We start from the raw sequence: 20205 nt of genomic DNA on the forward strand, positions 1-20205 counted from the left end.
GTAAGTAGGGTAAAGTGTCTTGCCCAAGGACAGAACGACCAGGACAGAGAGCCCGGGGATCGACCTGATTGAGTCAGTCAGGCTATACAGACCTATAGGATAAATACTGTTTATAAATACATTCATATTATGATCATTCTCACTGTACTTTATGTATATATTAAAAGGAAAATCTTTGTGCATTTTAATGTATATAGTAACCCATGTGTCCATAGTATAGCATTTTCCGTTTTTTTTTATTTCCAGGCTATTTTTCTTATTTATTTTTTATTGTTTTCTAATGCATCTCTAATTCACCTTTTCTTGTTGTCCCTTGCGCTGCTGTAACAAGTGAATTTCCCCAGTGTGGGATTAAATAAAGTCTATGTCTAACATAAATACAGAGACATGGAAACATGGATTGTATTACTCTGATGGATGTATCAGAGCAACTTGGGGTTGTCCTCTTGCCCAAGGATTTTTGTCATGCAGACTGGGGCTAACATTGAGCCACCAATCTTCGGATTATTAAATGACCTTCTCTACCTGCTGAACTACAAAATGGAAATGATTCACTGAAATTTCTATTCTTGTTTAAAATAGAACTAGCCAGTTGTACAGCTACAGTGTAAAACAGCTTTGGCATTACTTGAATAGGTGGCATTTCTTTTTTTGATACTTTTGTAGTAAGTTCTTGCTCTTGTTCTTTTTGTCTTTTCCCCTATTAGGCGTGATCTACACCACTGATATGTTGGACCGAGAGAGCAAGGACTCCTATTGGCTAACAGTTTATGCCACCGACCACGGTGTGGTTCCTCAGTTCACCAGTATTGACGTATTTATCCAGGTGGAGGATGTTAATGACAACGCCCCGTTGACTTCTGAACCTCTGTACCGAACCTCAGTGCCTGAGAATTCTCCACGTGATGTTTCTGTAATCCAGATCGAGGCTCAAGATCCTGATGCCACACTCTCCACTACTGCTGAGAGGCTCAACTACCGCATTATTAGTGGAAACCCACAGAATTTCTTCACCGTCAATACCCGCACTGGTGAGAAAGCATGTGTGCATCTTTCATCAAAAAGGTAGTGCTATATGTTAACATAAGCAAATTTAATTAGAAACCAGGAGTTGTAATTATAGGTTTAGGTTATAGGTTATTTTTTTCACTAATGAATTATCTTTCTTTTGTCTGCTGTGCATAACAAGTAGCAGTAACACTTACAGCTTGGTAATAAAGTGATAATAGCAGGGTAACAAGGCAGAAACAAGAACCTAATAATATGGTAATTTCTAAGTTATTACTACTAAATTACAAAGCAGTAACCAATTACTGCGACAAAATGTTTCTCCCACTCAAAACGCTATGTCCAGATGAACAGAATCAACCTTTAGGGATTTACTTAGCTGGATAATTGAGCATGCATCAAGACATCCAAGTAATTTAATCCTAACAACAACGGTTACAATTGAGTAGAAGTATACTGAAATTCATGTAATTGGATAATAGACCCCCAAAACTGGGGGTAATAATGTGGAAATAAAAACATCCCCATGAGGCAAAACCAATTAGTAGTAGGTCTCTCAAAGTCCACCATCATCTCCACTGTCTTGAGCAGGGTGAGCTCCAGGTATGACATGTTCAGTTTTTTCTTAAGGAAGTACAGGAGAATGTCTATGGTTTAAAATATGTAATTGGCTTCAACAATTGAAATTACAAGTTTACAGCGCTGGACCTCGGTGTGAAATCAGCCACCTGCCTCACATGAAGGATGACCTTCAGATTGGGCTATACAGTTTTACAATAACAAGTATTATTATGACTACTTCCGGAAGCGGCATGGCGGTCCCTCTGTCTCCCTGTGAATCTTCTCCTCTCTCCGTTCACATCTGACCTCGCCCGTATCTGCTCCTTTCCTGGAATAAAACAGAGAAGACGCCTCCCTGCCTATACTTGATTATTAATATTATCCTACTGATTCTATTTATCTATTCTATTTATTCTATTCTGTCTAAGTTTGGGACATTCTGTTCGGACTCCCTTGGCTCAGAAAATATCATCCTGACTGTTAACCAGTTATGTGTAAGCATGTTCTGGACCAGACAGTGGATTCATGGATGTACCTGTCATCCATGAACTTAAAGAGTTTCACAGATTATTCTCCTGAGGAGCATCCATTAGTGTAGAGGGAGAAGAGCAGTGAGGAAAAAACATACCCCTGGGGGAGGCCGGTGCTGATGGTCTTAGTGGGATGTGATGCTTTTTCAGTGCTCACCTGCTGCTTGCTTGTAGTCATTTAATCCTTTGGTGGACTTCTTTGAGATCAAGATGACAGTGGAGCATTTGAAGCAGGAGGGGACTTCACACAGCTCCAGAGATCTCTTAAAGATGGAGGCCAGTTGGTTGGCACAGACTTTCAGATAGGAGGGAAACACACCATCAGGTCCTGGAGCTCTTCTAGTCTTCTGTCTCTGGAAGAGCAGACACACATCGTCCTCAAGGATCTTTAATGCAGGTCGGGGGTCAGAGGGGAGGGGGATGAGGGCTGCAAGTAGTTTTTTTGTGTAGGCATTAGGTGAGGGTGAGCCGGTGGGAGGTATGAATGATTGTCTTTCAAATCTGCAGTAGAAGGTGTTAAGGTTGTTAGCCATTCGGCTTCTCTTCAGGGTGCTGGGATGCACTCCTGTAGCTGGGGATGTGCTGCAGGCCTCTGAAAACTGGTGTAGGGTTGCTGGCTAAGAAGTTTTTTTTAAGCTTCTCCCTTCAGTTCCTTTTACCCTGATCTTCTTGCTCAGCTCATTTCTGGCCTACTTGTACAGGGCCCAGCCCCTGCTGCTGTAGGTCTCCTCCTTGGTCCTTCTTGGCGCAGCTTCTTCAGAATTGGAGTGAACCATGGTTTGTTATTATTGCATTTGCAAAAGGTCTTAGTCTGCCCACACAAGTCTGCACAAAAGTTGCAGCGGAAGTTGCAGCTTCAAAAACACTCCAGTCTGTGCAGTCAAGGCAGGATTGTAATTTGTCCCAAGTGCTTGGTCCACTTCTTCATAGTTTTAAGTTAAGTTCTTCATAGTTTTTAAAATAATTAAAAGTATTAGTCATTGTATTGCCATGTAGATATATCATAGACAGATCACTGAAAATGATAGCCATTACAGACGTAGTAATGCTAATGAGAGGAAAGACCAAAGCATAAGCCAAAACAAGTCAAAGCTGGCCGACAGTTTGAATTGACTGATCTAGCCTTCGTTCAAGTCCGCCCTTACTTCCATGTTTTTCCGGTCGCCAGCACCACGGTGTGAAAACTTTAAAATGGACCCAGAAATGTCGCTCCATTTTTTGTACATTTTTAGTTCTCTTGGAGCTAGAAAAACTTTGTCGTCGCCGGCATGTTTTGTACCTTAAGCTCATCAGAGACAATCATATGCAGGTAAAATAATTTCCTTTAATCTACACGCATTTAGGAATTACTAGTTTCATGGATAATTTCAGTGGCTGAATGATTGTGCACATTTACTGTTTCATATAAAATGTGTAAACTAAATCTCTTTGAAACTTATAGAAGAACTTTTTCTATTTCTATTTATTTTCTATTATTCATTTGATCCTGTAACTTATTTGTGTGCATAGATAGGCTGTAAAAATGTCACAAAGCTGAAAACATTGTTATTTTTGAGTTCACAAAAAAGCTTAGTTACACAGATAAAGTGTATAAAATTTAAGTCTTTTCACAACTTACTTGTATATTTTACTTAAGCTTAATAATCAGAATAATGCTTTAATCTCTTCAAATTAATGAAATCATACCTTTCTACAAAAACTGTTTATGTTTTTCTCCACCTTTTCCTTAACCAGACCAGACCCTTGTCCTTGTACTGTAGGATTAACCTGAGTGTCCCAGTCCTGGACCGTTTTTTTAACCAGGAGGATCCCAGTCCTGATTTTTGTTGATGTATTATAAATATTCTTGTTTTATTGTTTTTGTTATTTACTTCAAACATATCACCAAAAGGTTAATTCGGAAAAATCAAAATTGACTCTAAAAGTGTATTCCTCTCCCGCATTACCTCCGTCTTCGTCCGCGATTGTTATAAGAAAAATCCTCCTGTGTGACCCGCAATGAATCATGGGATATGGTAGGCTACCAAGGATACACGCAACTCAACCTTCAAATCTGGGGAAAAGTAGGACGCATTTGTTGCCACATTTGGAGGACTCTTCAAATTTGGAAAGCTTTCGTCGCGTCACTGTGACATAATTGCCCAAAATTGTGGCCTACAAATGCTACCCCTGAATTTGGACACAGCATATGACTATATTAGAGAGTTGTTTTGATACAGAAGGAATCAGGGCTAGAAGATAACCCAGGTATCATAATGTAGGCATGAAGGAGACCTGTCTTCTGCTATAATTTGTTTTGACGATCCACATAAGCCTGGAATACCACCAGGCATACCACCCTTTAGAGTTGACCCAAAATGTATAAAGTGACGTTAACGGCATAACTGCATTAACGTGGCAAATCTCAGCACTAATTTTTAAGTTATCTCCAGTGAATTATCAGCAAACAGATTTCACATTTCCTAAATTCTTGTTTGATAGTTTAATTGTTGTCTACTGTTTATTTCTCAGGTCTGATCACCACAACCTCCAGGAAACTGGATCGTGAACAACAAACAGAGCATATTTTAGAGGTAAGGAAAGATTTGTAGCTTTAGAGATTTAGAGATGAATGAAAGATGCTCAGCACCTGCAAGGTGCAAGGCTCCAAGGTGGTTGGTGCCAGTTAGGGTGGTAACCCCCAAAGCAGATGGTGGACAGGGAGCCATCAGGCTGAAAAAAAGTGTCCGTCGGACTTGATTAGCCTGCAGGAATTCAAAATCAGCCAATGGGTGCCAGCAGGCCAAGTGGAACACAGCTTGAGCAGTGGCTGAAGCAAAAATTTGGTTTTGGGAAGAGTTTAGTGAGGCCATGGAACAAGACCGTCAGACTGCCTAGAAGTTAGTGCCAATTTCAACTGAGGCGATGAAAGGCTCTAAGAGTTGTAGAGTTTTCTTAATTGACATGTCTCTACAATGTCACATGAAAATCTCTGTTGACACACTCAGGGTACGTACGGGTGCTTGAAATCCTTGAAAATGCTTGAATTTTAATGTTGTCTTTTCAAGGTTTGAAAAGTGCTTGAATTTCAGATGTGGTGCTTAAAAGTGCTTGAAAGTGTAACTGTATTTCATTCACAATAAATAGCTATCTGATTCAATAATTTTCTTATCAGGTAGAGAAATAAAATGAGTCGCAAAATGTAGAGGCAAAATTTCCCCGCCTGGGCTGCCTTGCGCCTCTGTCTGTTTCAATATATGACCCCGCCCCTCCCTCGGACAGTCGGGGATGAGTGCGCTAATATACCTGTAGGTTGCTGTTTTAATGAGTGTTTGATGAAAAACAACAATGGCGGAGTTTGCGCTCTCCAGTCGCATGATAGGTGAGTGCTAGTAAATAATTTTCCATTTACCAGCACGTGTACGTTACACATGCTATTTAAAAAAAAAAAAAAAGATTATTATTTTGCTAACTATCAAACTCTCTGGAGAAATGATTGATGCACTGAGTGTGATGCCTTATGGCAGCGCTATTATGGAATATGCTGTGAACTTTGCTAACATTACTTAGCAGTGATATGAGTTAATTTACTCAAGTGAAAGCTTTAAACAACGGTAAAAACGGCATTTTCTAAGGAGAGCGCTAGCAAACACGCTTTGCTTGTGAGTGTGTCAGTTCTACTAGTGAATGTGACAGATGCTGCAAAAAAGCCACCAAAAGCAGATTGCAGTGTAAACCCTGAGTGACACAGCTGCTGTCAGAACCTGCAGGTTTATCCCTGTGCTGTTCTCATCTGTGTTATAGTGGACACAAACTATTTTTTGGAGTTCCATAAATATTTTTTGTGCCTTCTTATTTGACGCAGAACACCTGATTTTTCTGTAAATAGTTTGAAATGGTTATATAAAAAACGTCTGAGCCTTGGCTGCATTTTTAGGTAAATAGTACCATATAACTTTGTTGTTTGCAAAACTTGTGCATATTTTTAAAAATGTACAATTTCTATTTGCATTTCAAGTTATGAAAATGATTCGTTAAACATGCTTGTGGTTTTTACAGTCAAAAATATCACTTTCTACTTGTATTTTAAATTTTGTCTGAATTTAGATAAATTGTGCTGATACAGTATGTCAAAATGAGAAAATAACAGATTGGCAAGATAAAAGTTTTTAAAGGTGAAATATAGAGGCCAAATCAAAAGTAGTCAAAAACAGCCAATTATATCCTGGACCCCAGCTTTTTGGAGTATTTGAAATAATGGTAATATGACTGATCCATATGGTCACAAAGAATAGCCTCTTGTTTCTGTGCTACCAAAGTTCCCCGGCTTTCATTCAAAATGTGTTTATCGTCAGCACCGACACATTAAACTACTTAAACATTATGAATGTCTTCAAGCTCACACCGAGGCCTGTGGGGCACTATCAGCCACTGAGACAGTACACACATTTATATGTGCATTTGTATATGAATATTTCATACTGTAAGGCTGCCTGTTTATTTAAGGGAGATGAACAAAATACATTGGAATTGTACATAATAATATCACAGATGATAAATTCAATAGATTTTAAGTAGATGCTTGTGCATTCTTAAAGTCTTATATGTTGAATTGAACTATGTGATCTGTTCAAAGCCTCCCAGTCAGTGCTGCTCTCCATGCCTGTCTGACTGTACATGATGTTTAAAGGTGACGTTTAGGACTTCAACAATAATACAGACAGCAATGTAGTTAGCAATAGAACAGTTTTATTGGGAATTAACTTAAAACAAACATCTGTCTCCTATTTTTTGTCACACAGGAAGGAAGCATCAATTTCTGATGAGAAGACTTATTTATTTCTTTTTTTGTGGGGGGGGGGAGGGTTCAACAGGAGAAGAATATCTCTAACAAGTTGATTTGTTCACATTGTCACATCTTAATTTTTAAGTGAAATGTGCATTTTGAGTTTATACATTATGTATATAAGGCGACGTTTCCTTTTGCAGTATTTTTGTGTGGTTTGTTTTTCTATTTCTTAACAAAAGGTGAACAAAGGTGTTTAAGTTCACCTAGGATGATTTGTCCTAATTTTCACATGGTCTTACTGAGGGGATGCAAATTGAAACATGCATTCTTTCTTTTGGGGGGGCATGTGCTGGAAAAGCTTGAAAAGGGACCTTGAAAGTGCTTTAAAAGTGCTTGAATTTGACCCTAAAAAAGGCGTATGAACCCTGTACACTATATTGGCAGACCGGTTTGGTGGTTCCCATCTTTAAGGAAGAGGACCGGCGAGTGTGCTTCAACTATGGCGAGGTCACACTCCTCAGTCTTCCCAGGAAAGCCTTACCAGGGGCTGGAAAGGATAGTCCGTCTGTTAGTTGAACCTTGGATACAGGAGGAAAAATGTGTTTTTTGTCCTGGTTACAGAACACTGGACCAGCTTTTTACCAGCTTGAGGATATCTGAGGGTGTGTGGGAGCTTGCCCAACCAGTCTACCTGTGTTTTGTGGACTTGGAGAAGGCTTTCTACCTCAGAACATTATTTGGGAGGTGCCTGTGGAGTATGGGGTCTCTGGCCTGTTGCTGTGGGGCATTCGGATCTTATTTAACCAAGAGCTAGATTTGCATTGATGGCAATAAGTCAGACTTGTTTCCAGTGGGTGTTGGACTCCAGCTTGCACTGAAGTGGTTCATAGCTGAGTGTGACGCGGTGGGAATGAGAATAAGCACCTCTAAGTCTGAGGCCAAGGTCTTTAGCTGGAAAAGGGTAGAGTGCCCACTCCAGGTAAGGGATGAGTTGCTGCCCCAAGTGGAGGAATTTAAGTATCTCGGGGTCTTGTTTACAAGTGAGGGGAGAGGGGAGCAGGAAATCAACAGACTGATTGAGGCTGTGGCTGGAGTGATGCAGATGCTATACTGGTCTGTAGTGGTAAAGAGAGAGCTGAAAGTACGAGGCCAATCCCAAAAGTAAGAGCCCCAATTTTTTTAGAAATACAAAAAACTGTTTATTTCCCATAATATTTACATAATTTTAAAGCTTGAAGACTTATCTATTTGTCTACATAATCGCCATTTCAGTTGATGAATTTTTGTAGAGGCTGTGGCAGTTTTACAATGCCCATGTCATGCCTGCTCACTGCTGCAGAATTGCCTTCTGAACAAATGTTCTTTCAACTTTGGGAACAGATGGTAGTCACTGGGTGCAAAGTCCGAACTGTAGGGTGGGTGGGTGATGAAGTTTTGCAGGAGAGCGACAGTTTGACGGGTGACCTGTGGACACACGGTGTCGTAGAGAATCCTTGGACTGTAGGAGAAAGCCAGAGTACCTGGAGAGAACTCACGCAAATGCAGGGAGAACATCCAAACTCCACACTGAATGACACCGGGCTGATGGTGGAATTGACACCAAAGGGAGGACCTTCTTGTTATGAGGCAACTAATCTCTGTGCGACCGTGCTGCCACAAATTGCATTATCATTATATTTAAAAAAATTAACAACTTTAAAACCTGTAATTTAAAAGCTTGATTGATGTTAGAACAAATGAATTCTTAAGGCAATTCAGCCTGTATTTTGGGACTATCCTCTGCTGTAAGGCAAGAGCTCATATGAAGGACATGTAATGCATCTGACAGAACCCGCTGGGCCTGTCTGATTACCGACTGGTTGTAAATGCAGGGGTGGGAAAGATCTTCAGTCCTCCCAGTCACCTTCATGGCAGACCGCACCAGACACAACAGATTAGATTTTGCATGCACAGAGCAATTGCCATACCATGACAGGGCTCTAGACCAAATTTTGACGGACACACCGTGTGTTTACGCAGTGTTTACATCTTTTTGCGTTGATTCTGAGCTGGAGGTTTTGTCTCTCTCCAACCAAAATTCACCGAGCGAGCAGCAAAAGAAGCAGCAAACTACGCTTCATATTTGATAAATGTCGTAATGGAATCACTGCTGTTTTGCCTCCACCACGATAAAAATCACACTTCATGCACAGCTCTCTCTCTCTCTGTACTTCAAGAACAGTTTCCCGTCTCAAATCTCTGTTTTCTGCATTATTCATTCGCTTATTACCCACCAGTCTACCGTGCGCCTAACTTTTTAAAGTTAGGCGTACGGTGCGCCCATGGCAAAAAGTTAGTCTAGAGCCCTGCATGATGATATGCCACACCCTATGATGCTTTCCAGTACAGCCTGATAGAACTGAAACATTATTTTCTGATTATGTCAAGTGAAGTCAATTTTTTTTCTCTTTTTCAAACACCTTTAGTCTGTGTTAAAAAACAAACAAACTAACAAACAAACAAAAAACAAAACGAGAACACATTGTGGTCATTGCAACTGAAGAGATAATCAAGTTGAATCCCAAGATAAATTTAGGATTTGATATGATTGATTTCTTCATTATGGATAAACAGTGGGTTGTGGTCTCCTACTGCTTGGGGGTCCAGCACCATCTCCTTAATAGACTCGATGGTTATCTTCACTTTGTGATGTTGCGTCCAGTAAGGGTATCAGAATTAGACTATTGAATTGTATGTGCTTTCTTTCACTGACATCCAGTTGTTGACTATTAGCCTATTTCAAAATGTATTGCATTGAGTTAAAATACAAATAAAATACCTTTGTTTGAGGACAATTTTCCCTAACTGGAGCTCCTTAAATTTTAATTGAAATGCTACCCATAATAATGAGTGTGCCTTGGTTTGAGTAATGCTTTGTCCTGTAGTCCATATCAGCTCTTTGGTCTGCAATACCAGATTATTCACTGAGCACTATCCTGATAGCTACTGTGTCTCATCTATTAATGCTGACTGATATTCTCCTGAGATAAGCCCAAGAACAGTTGTGTCATCAGCAAATTTAATAATGCTAGATAAATGTGAAGGTGTACAGTGTACAAAGGAGAGCACAACCTCTAAGAACTCCAGTCTTCAATGTAATGGAAGGAAGGAAGTATGGGGGGCAGGCGAGGAAGGTGGAGGAAATTTGACATATTGAGTCAAAAAGTCCTTGATGCAGGTGTGGATGGTTGGGACAAAGCCAGTGTGTTTTCTGACTAAAATATTTGGGATGATGGTAATAAAGACAGTTCTAAAGTCAACAAAGAGCATCCTCTAGTTCTGTCAGTGGTCCAAATGGCTGAAAATGGAGTTGCTATGGCAATAACATCTTCAGTAGACTGTTTAGCGCTATTTCTGTTCTGCTAGATCGCACCTGCTCTGCGTAGTCACCTGCACAAAGTGCAGTATAGTGAGTCAGGATGTTTGATTAGAAGCCAAGAACAAAATATTTGGGTTGTTCTTTTTAAATATTTCAAACTATGTAATAGTGACTGCATATCAGATATTTTGTCCCAACAATGCTTTATCTATCCAACCTCTTCTAAATTTCACTCTGGCAGTCACTTAATTTTAAAACTAACTATTGGTCTCAATAAGCTGCACTTTCTAATTGTGAGGGACCAAGCAGCCAAGGCATAGAGGACACAGGCAAAAAAAAAATGTCTTCAAAAAGGGTTTTCTTTATTTTAACCCTCAAAAAGTTCAAAAATGACAAAATTCAAAAACATAATTAGAAGGCCCATAAAAGAGGTCAACCGAATATAACTCTACAAAAAGTAATTTCCAGAAACTTAAACAAAGTGGACACAACTTAACTCACAAACTGACCTAATTACAAAGACACATGAAAGTAGCTTTTATAGTGGTTTGACCAAACCATTTTCACACAATAGGGGGGAAAACCAAAACACTTTAATATTAACTAAGCACAGAATAACCTAACTAAACCTAAAATAACCCTGTTCCTGATAACCACATGGTCTGTCCTGCTGAGCAGGCATTTTGTTCTCAGAGTCCTCAGCCACGCCTTTTTCCCAGACCAGGAAACAGCCACCACCCAAAACCAGGTAACTCAAAGAAAGAGAAACATAAATAATATAACAAAACATTTTTAGAAAAACCACACAATGCTAGTATGTGCGCGCCTGATAATATCAGTTAGGTTTAACCAAATGATTAATGAATTATATTAATGAAGAAAACTGCAAAACAAACTAATAAAGTGAACAAATGGACTAATTTACTAATTAATGTTTGGGGGACAATCTCTACTAGAACAGCATGGTTGCTTATGTGTCATGAAAGATCAAGTTTGTGATTAGGAACACTGTATATATTTTTGAACAAGCCTTTCTGCCCATACAGGTGTTGGTGTCAGATGGTGGCCCTAATCCCAAGCAAAGTACTGTTTGGGTGATAGTTCAAGTCCTGGATGAAAACGACAACAAGCCCATATTTCCTGAGAAGGTGTATCAAGTCAAACTTCCAGAGAGGGAGCGTAGAAAGAAGGGAGAACCAATCTATCGGGTGTTTGCCTATGACCGTGATGATGGGCCAAACTGTGACCTCTCCTACAGCATTGTGGATGGCAATGAGGATGGGAAGTTCTTCATCGACCCCAAGACAGCAGTGGTATCTTCACGCAAGGCCTTCAGTGCAGGGAGCTACGACATCCTGACTGTATGGATTTTTTTTTAAATTTGTTAAACATGTCTGCTCTGTGAGTTCAAGAACATTTAAGTTGTATTTTCTAAACTCCAAATCATAAATTAATCGCTTAATCTTTGTTGTGAAGGACTTGTTTGAGGCAGGTCTGTCCATTTCTACAATCAGGAGAACATATTCTCTGAATCTAGGGAATGTGTGTAAAAGATTCATTGTGTATTTACTTTTGTTTTTCTTGATGATCTTGATTTTAGGAAATGCTCTTTAAAAATATTTCTTCATCATTAAGGTTGCCTGAACAGCACTCAAAATAACAGAGTTTGGTGCTTATTTAATTGATGCACACTGATTTTAGTTTTGTTATCTGGCTTCTGACAAAAGAATAGCATTCTTCAAAAATGCTGATTGAAGAATGGGATGCCATCTCACAGCAGTGTGTGACCAAGCTGGTGACCAGCATGAGAATAAGGTGCCAGGCTCTTGTGGCTGTGTGTGGTTTTTCCACATGCTACTGAATCCCCATTTAATCTAATAAAGAATGCCAAACAAGAGTCAATAACAGAATAAGCTGTTTGGAAGTTTTTCAAGGGCACAACCCATTTACTCAACTCTGCTCCTAAACCCACAAATGCATTTTCCTTACAAATGTGGCAAGGTTTCCGATGCCTGTTTATTGTGACCATGGCAAGAAGTGTTGTTACAACAAAGAAATAATCAACCAGCATACCAAAACAAATAAGGAAATCTAAGTTTTCAACTTGTGGAAGGTCTGTATTTGATGCCAGCTAAAAACCGAAAACACAGCAAACACGTTAACGTTTAAAGTGATGAATACTGTGGACTTCAAGAATGGCGTGATATAGTTGTGGGGTATATTGTATCATAGCATATGGAAATATTTTAGTCTGCAAAAGACCCTTTGCCTTTCTTTTCCTCTATGTTCAGATCAAAGCAACAGACAATGGACGTCCTCAGAAATCCTCCACAGCGCGACTCCACATTGAGTGGATCCGCCGACCGCCAGCTCTCACTCTACCGCTGATTTTTGATGAACCATTCTACAATTTCACTGTGATGGAGAATGACAGGGTGGCTGAGATTGTGGGTGTGGTATCTATGCAGCAGAGCTCCACCCCTTTGTGGTTTGACATCACAGGTAAAATGCCCCTGTAATGGAGTATGCTTCGTAAACCACTTGAGGGTTTTGTTGTGTAAGGAAGGGTGTGCTCAGGTTTGATGCATGTTGTGTTGGTATAAATTATGTACAGCTCAGATACAGTGGTCTGCATGGTATGTTCTCCCCATCCCAGTTACCATAGTGACAGCTTCTCAGATCCCAGTTCAAGTAATCTGTTGGTAGTCTAATATGGATTAAAATCAGGATGAAGCTTAAATTAGATACATTTGTTTATTTTTCTCTCTTTGTTTTAAAAAAAAAAGGATTGTTTCATTGAAGTATTCACAGCTATATTTACTAAGCAGGGCAATTTAATATTATGCTGCTATCACAAAACAAATGTCAACTAGAGGGGAGTGATCAACTAAAACTGTGTTAATTAATAAACATAGTTTAGCCAAGTTCATTGCAGTAACAACCCACATTGTATCAGAAGCAGCACAAATTACCAGATCAAAAACAATTAGACTTTAGAGAGTGAGTAATGTATTTAAAACAAACAAACAAAAACGACCGTATTTGTACTCTGACAGGTCTCTAGCTGTGATGTATTGTTGGCTCCAATCAGCCCAAAATATATAGATAAATGCGACAGGGGACGACAGACATTCCCACAATACACTTTTTGTCTTTCTAGTCAGTGTACATTAACCTGGAGATACCTTCTGACTTGTGCTTCTGGCTCTCCTTAGCTCTGCCTCTCTTTGTATTTTTTCTCTGTTTTCTGTCCATGTCACTCTCACTTCAAACACATTTTTCTCACTTCATTTGTGTGTAATGATGGTTTCTCATAATCTGAAACTTGAAAAAATGTGTTTTAGTTATTTAGGAAACAATATGAAGAAGGTAAACATTTTATTTAATTTTTTTTTTTAAAAAGGAAAAAAAGGATAAAACATAGAATATTTAGCAATACAGCAGCACAGGTAAGTCAACTGAAAGACCATGTAGTGTGTGTGATCATGGGTATATGTGATCATCACTTGTAAATTTGGCAAAAGACACAGACCAGGAATCCCAGCTGATGATGCAATAAAAAACAACTGCACTTTCATGTTATTTCCAATGTACAGGGTGGGCCATTTATATGGATACACTGTAATAAAATGGGAATGGTTGGTGATATTAAAGTCCTGTTTGTGGCACATTAGTATATGTGAGGGGGCAAACTCCTCAAGATGGGTGGTGACCATGGTGGCCATTTAGAAGTCGGCCATCTTGGATACAACTTTTGTTTTTTCAATAGGAAGAGAGCCATGTGACACATCAAACATAAGTTTGATGTGTCACATTACCAATAATGGTAATGTCACAAGAAAAACAATGGTGTGCTTGGTTTCAACATAACTTTATTCTTTCATGAGTTATTTATAAGTTTCTCTTTGTTCACAGCCATTGACATGTTGAAGAGGTTAACACGTGAGGGGCGGATCGAAATTGTGTTGATATCTGGTGAACGCAGTAACCGGGTCATTGCAGCAGATTTCAGAGCAAACTGTCACTAATGAAGAAACATCAGTGGCTGTCCTAGCTTCATTCAGCAAGAGCCTACAGTGTAACACTCGCCGCATGTCACTGGAGAGTGGCATTAATCAAACATCCCTTCGGCAGATATTAGCTACTCACAAATGGCACCCTTACAAACTCCAGCTACTGCAGCATCTCAACGAGGATGACCCAGATCGGTGCACAGAATTTGCAGAATGGGCAAAACAAAAATTGGAACAGGGCCCTCAGTTCACGCAGAAGATTTTGTTCAGTGATGAGGCAAACTTTTATGTGAATGGTGAAGTTAACAAACAAAACCACCGCTATTGGTCTGACACTAACCCACATTGGATGGATCCCTCCAAGACTGTTGGAACAACAAAAGTGATGGTTTGGTGTGGTATATGGGGTACAACGATAGTGGGTCCATTCTTCATCAATAAACTCAATGAATTTTTCCAGCAAGAAAAACTCACATTATGGGTGCCAGGTCCGAGCATTCCTAGATGAACAGTTTCCTGGAAAGTGGATTGGTCGTTATGGGCCAGTTGAATGGCCCCCAGGGTCTCCCGATCTGACCCCCTTAGACTTTTATCTTTGGGGTCATCTGAAGGCAAATGTCTATGGTGTGAAGATACGAGATGTGCAGCACCTGAAACTACGGATACTGGATGCCTGTGCTGGCATTTCTCCTGCGGTGTTGCTATCAGTGTGTGAAGAGTGGGAGAAGAGGGTTGCATTGACAATCCAACACAATGGGCAGCACATTGAACACATTTTATAAGTGGTCAGAAACTTGTAAATAACTCATGAAAGAATAAAGTTATGTTGAAAACAAGCACGCCATTGTTTTTCTTGTGACATTACCAATTTGTGTCACATGGCCCTCTTCCTATTGAAAAAAACAAAAGTTGTATCCAAGATGGCTGACTTCTAAATGGCCACCATGGTCACCACCCATCTTGAGGAGTTTGTCCCTCACATATACTAATGTGCCACAAACAGGACTTTAATATCACCAACCATTCCCATTTTATTACAGTGTATCCATATAAATGGCCCACCCTGTACATTATTTTAACTTCAATAACTTCAAGCAAAAAAGCATTTTCTGATGGATAAACTACACGCATAAAATATACAATTTTGCCCCAAGTGATCATCCAGTAAACCTTTCAGCCTTTCTAAATACATGTTAATATCAGAATGAGTTAAAAACCTTACAATTTGCTCTGTAACCTTTTTCAGACTGATAGATGTCAATAGCTTTGTTTCTCAACTGTTTCTTCAGATAGTGGTATGATGTGTTGCTACTTGAGACCTTAACGTACATCACTTTGTTGGACAGGTTCTTTTTCATTTCTGTGCTTGATTCATCAGTAATCAGACCTGAGTGTGTCTAATGAAACTAAACTCAGTGTGGCACAGGAATGACGGACCTGACCACATAGTTTGCTCTTTTTAGCACTTTTTATTCAGTTGCTGCTTTTCGGCTACACCCCACACAACAACCACAACCTCAGGTCCCAGCAAGTCTTTTGCAGGGGAGGCATGATGAACTGATGGAGCTCCGGTGTGTCAGCCTCCCCTGCAGCCATACCATAACACCATGCCCCGCCACACTGGTTAATGATAGTTAATTCATGATTTAACAAGGGAGGCAATTACTTTTGCACACAGAGCTAGGTAGGTTTGGGTGCCATATAATGTCATTATGGATTAATAAAGTATTCTAATTCTGATGGCCCGTAATAAATGCAATCATCATTTAGTGACAAATATGCAAAAGAATAAGGAATCAGGATAAAGGCAAATACTTTTGCACAGCACTGTATAAACCCAGATAGTTCTTCTCCTTTCTTTTGTCCTTCCCCTGGAGGCTCTCTGACCTTTCTGTCTCACCTCATCTTTCCTGTCTCTTCTCAATGCTTCATGCCCATAAGGTCCCAGGTCTTTCCGTGAGATGTTCTATATTCTGCAGAGCACTTGTGGCAGGAACTGTTCCTCAGAAGGTATCTCCCTTCCACTACTGCTATTTTCTGCCTTCTCAGCACCCTATTTTCATTATTTTTCTGTCATTCTTTATTTTACTGTTTTTGCACCAATGATGCACCCCTCTGCTTGTTATCTGTGCTTGTAGTGCCTGTGCTATAATTGATTAGTTGGATGTGGCTGGTTTTTCGAATGTGCGCATGTGTGTATGTGTCTCTATCTGTGTATGTGTGAGGCAGAGAGAGAGAGATGGATGGACTGTTGTAGCCAAGATTAGTTGAAGGGATGCAGGTTTAGTAAAACAATACAAAAAGGGAAAAAAAAAATTTGTCCAACCTTATAAACAGTACATTTGCATAATGACTGAAACTAGCCCACTGAAGGAGCAATGGACTGGAAGCGCAGTTCCTTGATCTTTAATATGCAAATTCTCATGACAGTTGATGAACAACTACTGACCAAAGCCCATTGATCAAAGACCACTGATCAATGGACATGAGTACAATTCACAGAAAGTTGGGGAAATGGCTGCAATTACAGCATTGTAAAAATGGTGAAAAATCTACCCTCAGGCCCCCTCCACATTTCAGAGATGGTCTTTCCCTTTTCACGTAAATGCCCCCCTTGACTCCCTGCTCAAACCAGCGTTCCTCCTTGTCCAGGATGTGTACATCCTCATCATTGAAAGAGTGTCCACTGGCCTGTAGGTGCAAATGGTGTGCGGAGTCCTGGCCTGACGAGGAAGCTCTTCTCTGTTGTGCCATCTGCTTCACTAGAGGTTTTTTGGTTTCGCCGATGTATAAATCATTGCAATGCTCCTGGCACTTAACAACGTACACTATATTACTCTGTTTGTGTCAGGGGACCCAATCCTTAGGGTAGACCAATTTTTGGCGCAGTGTTTTTTGGGGTTTAAAAATCACAGAGGTGCTGTGTTTAGAAAAAATGTGTTTCAGCTGTTCTGATACTCCTGACATGTACGAGATCACTACAGGTTTTTCGTGTTGGCAGCAGTTGTCCTTCTCTCTTGGATTGGCTGGAGCTTTCTTTAGGTGACTTCCTAGCTTTGACAAATGTCCAGCTGTCCAGTAGTTGTTGATCAGTGGTCATGAGAATTTGCATCAAGGAACTGACCTCCCAGCCCATTGTTGCGTGGGCTAGTTTCAGTCATTATGCAATGTACTTTTTATAAGGTTGGGGAAACCAGCAGTCAGTTCAGACTGAAGAAGTCACTTGGATGAGTGACGAAATATTTTTCCCACTGAAAATGCTACGTCCAGATAAACAGAATCAGCCTATTGGGGTTTACTTACCTGGATGATTGAGAAAGCATCAAGACATCTTCAATGCACCACAATGGTAGCCTGATATCAGACAGAATTGTCACATAATATTAAACAGAGGCTGTCAACTCAGCTGTATAGAGTGGGGAATCATAATGAAGCAGTTAATTTTAAATTGTAGATTTAAGCTGTTCTTCATATTTTGGGCCACCAGATGCCACAAAAGAGGACTGTGGTGAAAAGCTTTGAGTAATGATCCCTTTTTTCAATATAGGCTTCAATGCTCCAGAAAGCTTCATTGGGCCATTAATACTAACTTGGGTGAACTAAAGGTGAGCCATTTATAATGGCCGGTGGCAAAGTACACATAGGTGAAGCATAATGTTCCAAATAAAACAAAAGCAGCAGATGGCTGCCCCTCCCTGAGGCTGGCTCTGCTGGGGGTTTCTTCCTGTTAAAAGGGAGTCTTTCCTTCCCACTCTCACCAAAGTGCTTGTCCATAGGGATATTCTGATTGTATTATATAACTGTATTAATGTAAGATCATTTTCCTTGCCATATAAAGCACCTTGAGGTATCTGTTGTTGTGATTTGGCATTCTATAAATTTAATTAATTTGATAAATAAACAATAACAACAAAAAAATCTAGAATAGAATGATTACTCCCCCCCCCCCTCCCCCCCCCCCCCCCCCCCCCCCCCCCCCCCCCCCCCCCCCCCCCCCCCAACACACACACACACACAGATTCAGCTACTCTGTCCCATTTGTTTCTTTGTTATACCTGCATCTCTCCATTCCTTTTTCCCCCCACTGGTCTTTTGCTTAGCCTCTTGATACCTACATTCACCCATTCACCACCGGCTTGCTATTGTTCTCACTTTACTTTTTTTTTACTCTATTTTTCATTCTCATTTAACCCCTTCCTGGGGTAAAAGAGACAATATGCAACAAGCAAACAAAGCTGAGGGTTATTCAATACACATCATAATTATTAAAAATAAGAATAAAATAAATACATCTGTCAGCAAATTATGAGCATTTAATATAATATTAATTAATACTGTTCACCTTTCTCTACATGTTCACTGTCAGTCCATCCCCTTCATCTTTTTCTCTCTTTTGATTGCACTTTGATTGTTATTTGTGTCATTTCTTATATTTTAATCTGGCGGTTTGAAGAATGGAGGGATGGCCTGAGGGCTAGCAAACCTTCCTTAGAATCCAGCTACTCTGCAAGTCTTTTTGCCACCGAGGCAAGAAAATGTGACAGCAGTGCCACTGCCATCTCCCTCACTCTCCCCAGAATGAGTGAGATCTTCCTTTTGATGTAACATCAATAATTTTAATTACGCTATTTATCTCTTTGTGGTAAAATAGTTAAATAGTTTAAAGGAGACTAGATAACTCTTCCTCTAACACTTCATTCTTGATGAAAGGTGGAGCAGGATGGTGACAAAATAGGATTAACCAGAGAGAGAACCGGAGTGAGGGTGTCTTTAATCACTCCACCGCTGTCAACAACTTGATACAATTTGTGCTGTCCAGAAACATCGCCACTGCATTAGTCATTTGGGAGATTGATTCCATAACTCCATACCCAACCAACTCACCCACAGGCGCGTTATAATCCCCCACTGAGCAGCTGACAGCTAGAATCAGCTTCATGGCATGATTGCTAGTCAGCTGCCCCCATTTCCCAACACCCTAGTCCACCAACTTCACAAAGCAAACAAAAACTAGGAAAAATAGCCAAAAACAAAAATAGATGAGAAATTTTTGCAATAACACACTCAAACTGCAGCACACTCTAAGCAAAAGGGAGGGGTACTACCAGCATGGAAAGTGTTTTTGCTTGTTGCTTTAGTGTGTTACTGTGATTTTTGCTTCATATTGGCATTTTATAGCATATGCTGTATATTATATATTATTATATGTAATCTGTGGTGTATAGGAGTTTGTGATGTGTGTTTGTGTGTGATGGAAGAGCTTAAACCTGTCAGCAGCCATCCTTTCCTCCTTTGAACTATCACAAACTCTTAGGCAATGGTCTCTAGTCATGTTCTCTGCCCTTATCCCAACACTGCACTGGTTAATTTACTGATTAGGATTGTACAAAAAAACCCAAAAAAACAATTCATGCATTTCAGGACTCAGTAACGCATACGCATGTTTTACATGACTGGAACCCACTGATCCACAAAATAAAATTGTGTGGTTTTTGTGTTTATTCACATATTCATCATAACTCGTGTGCATTCAAAGTAGGTATGAGCTGCATTTTTTGGCCATCCTTTCTTGCTTGACATTTGTGCTGTGGTGCAGGTGGGAACAGTGACAGTGTGTTTGATGTAGCGAAGACTGTGGGCACCATCATCATTGCCAAACCTCTTGATGCTGAACAGTGCTCCTTCTACAACATGACAGTGCAGGCTACAGATGGCACCAAGACTGCATATACCCAGGTACCACTTTTCCTTTATTTCAGCGTTGCCTACAGTTTGGTACATTTCAACTGATTTTGTAGCACAGTCTTGTGTCAAAACGTGGAAAAATTTTCAAAATGTGGACTTTATTGCCTTTTAAAATTGGAAAATATTCACCAGATAGGAATTGGTACATATGACCAGATAGATAAAAATCATGTTTAGGGACATGAAAATATTTCAGCTAAATTATTTACATGTAAATTCATG

General features: G+C 40.0%; 1 protein-coding gene across 1 annotated transcript in view; it reads left to right on the top strand.

Moving 5' to 3' along the window:
* LOC102312820 (protocadherin Fat 3) overlaps positions 1-19974 on the top strand; it is a gene marked incomplete at both ends in the record, with an annotated part of 48634 nt that extends 28660 nt beyond the window's left edge. Inside the window, 6 exon segments of the mRNA XM_042215457.1 lie at positions 708-1031; positions 4611-4672; positions 11272-11586; positions 12517-12727; positions 16180-16248; positions 19835-19974. Coding sequence (XP_042071391.1) covers positions 708-1031; positions 4611-4672; positions 11272-11586; positions 12517-12727; positions 16180-16248; positions 19835-19974 — 1121 coding nt within the window.
* Between the last annotated feature and the right edge of the window lie 231 nt (positions 19975-20205).

This window comes from Haplochromis burtoni, unplaced genomic scaffold, assembly GCF_018398535.1.
Source record: "Haplochromis burtoni strain Fernald_Lab_line unplaced genomic scaffold, NCSU_Asbu1 Contig_726, whole genome shotgun sequence".
NCBI lineage: Eukaryota > Metazoa > Chordata > Actinopteri > Cichliformes > Cichlidae > Haplochromis > Haplochromis burtoni.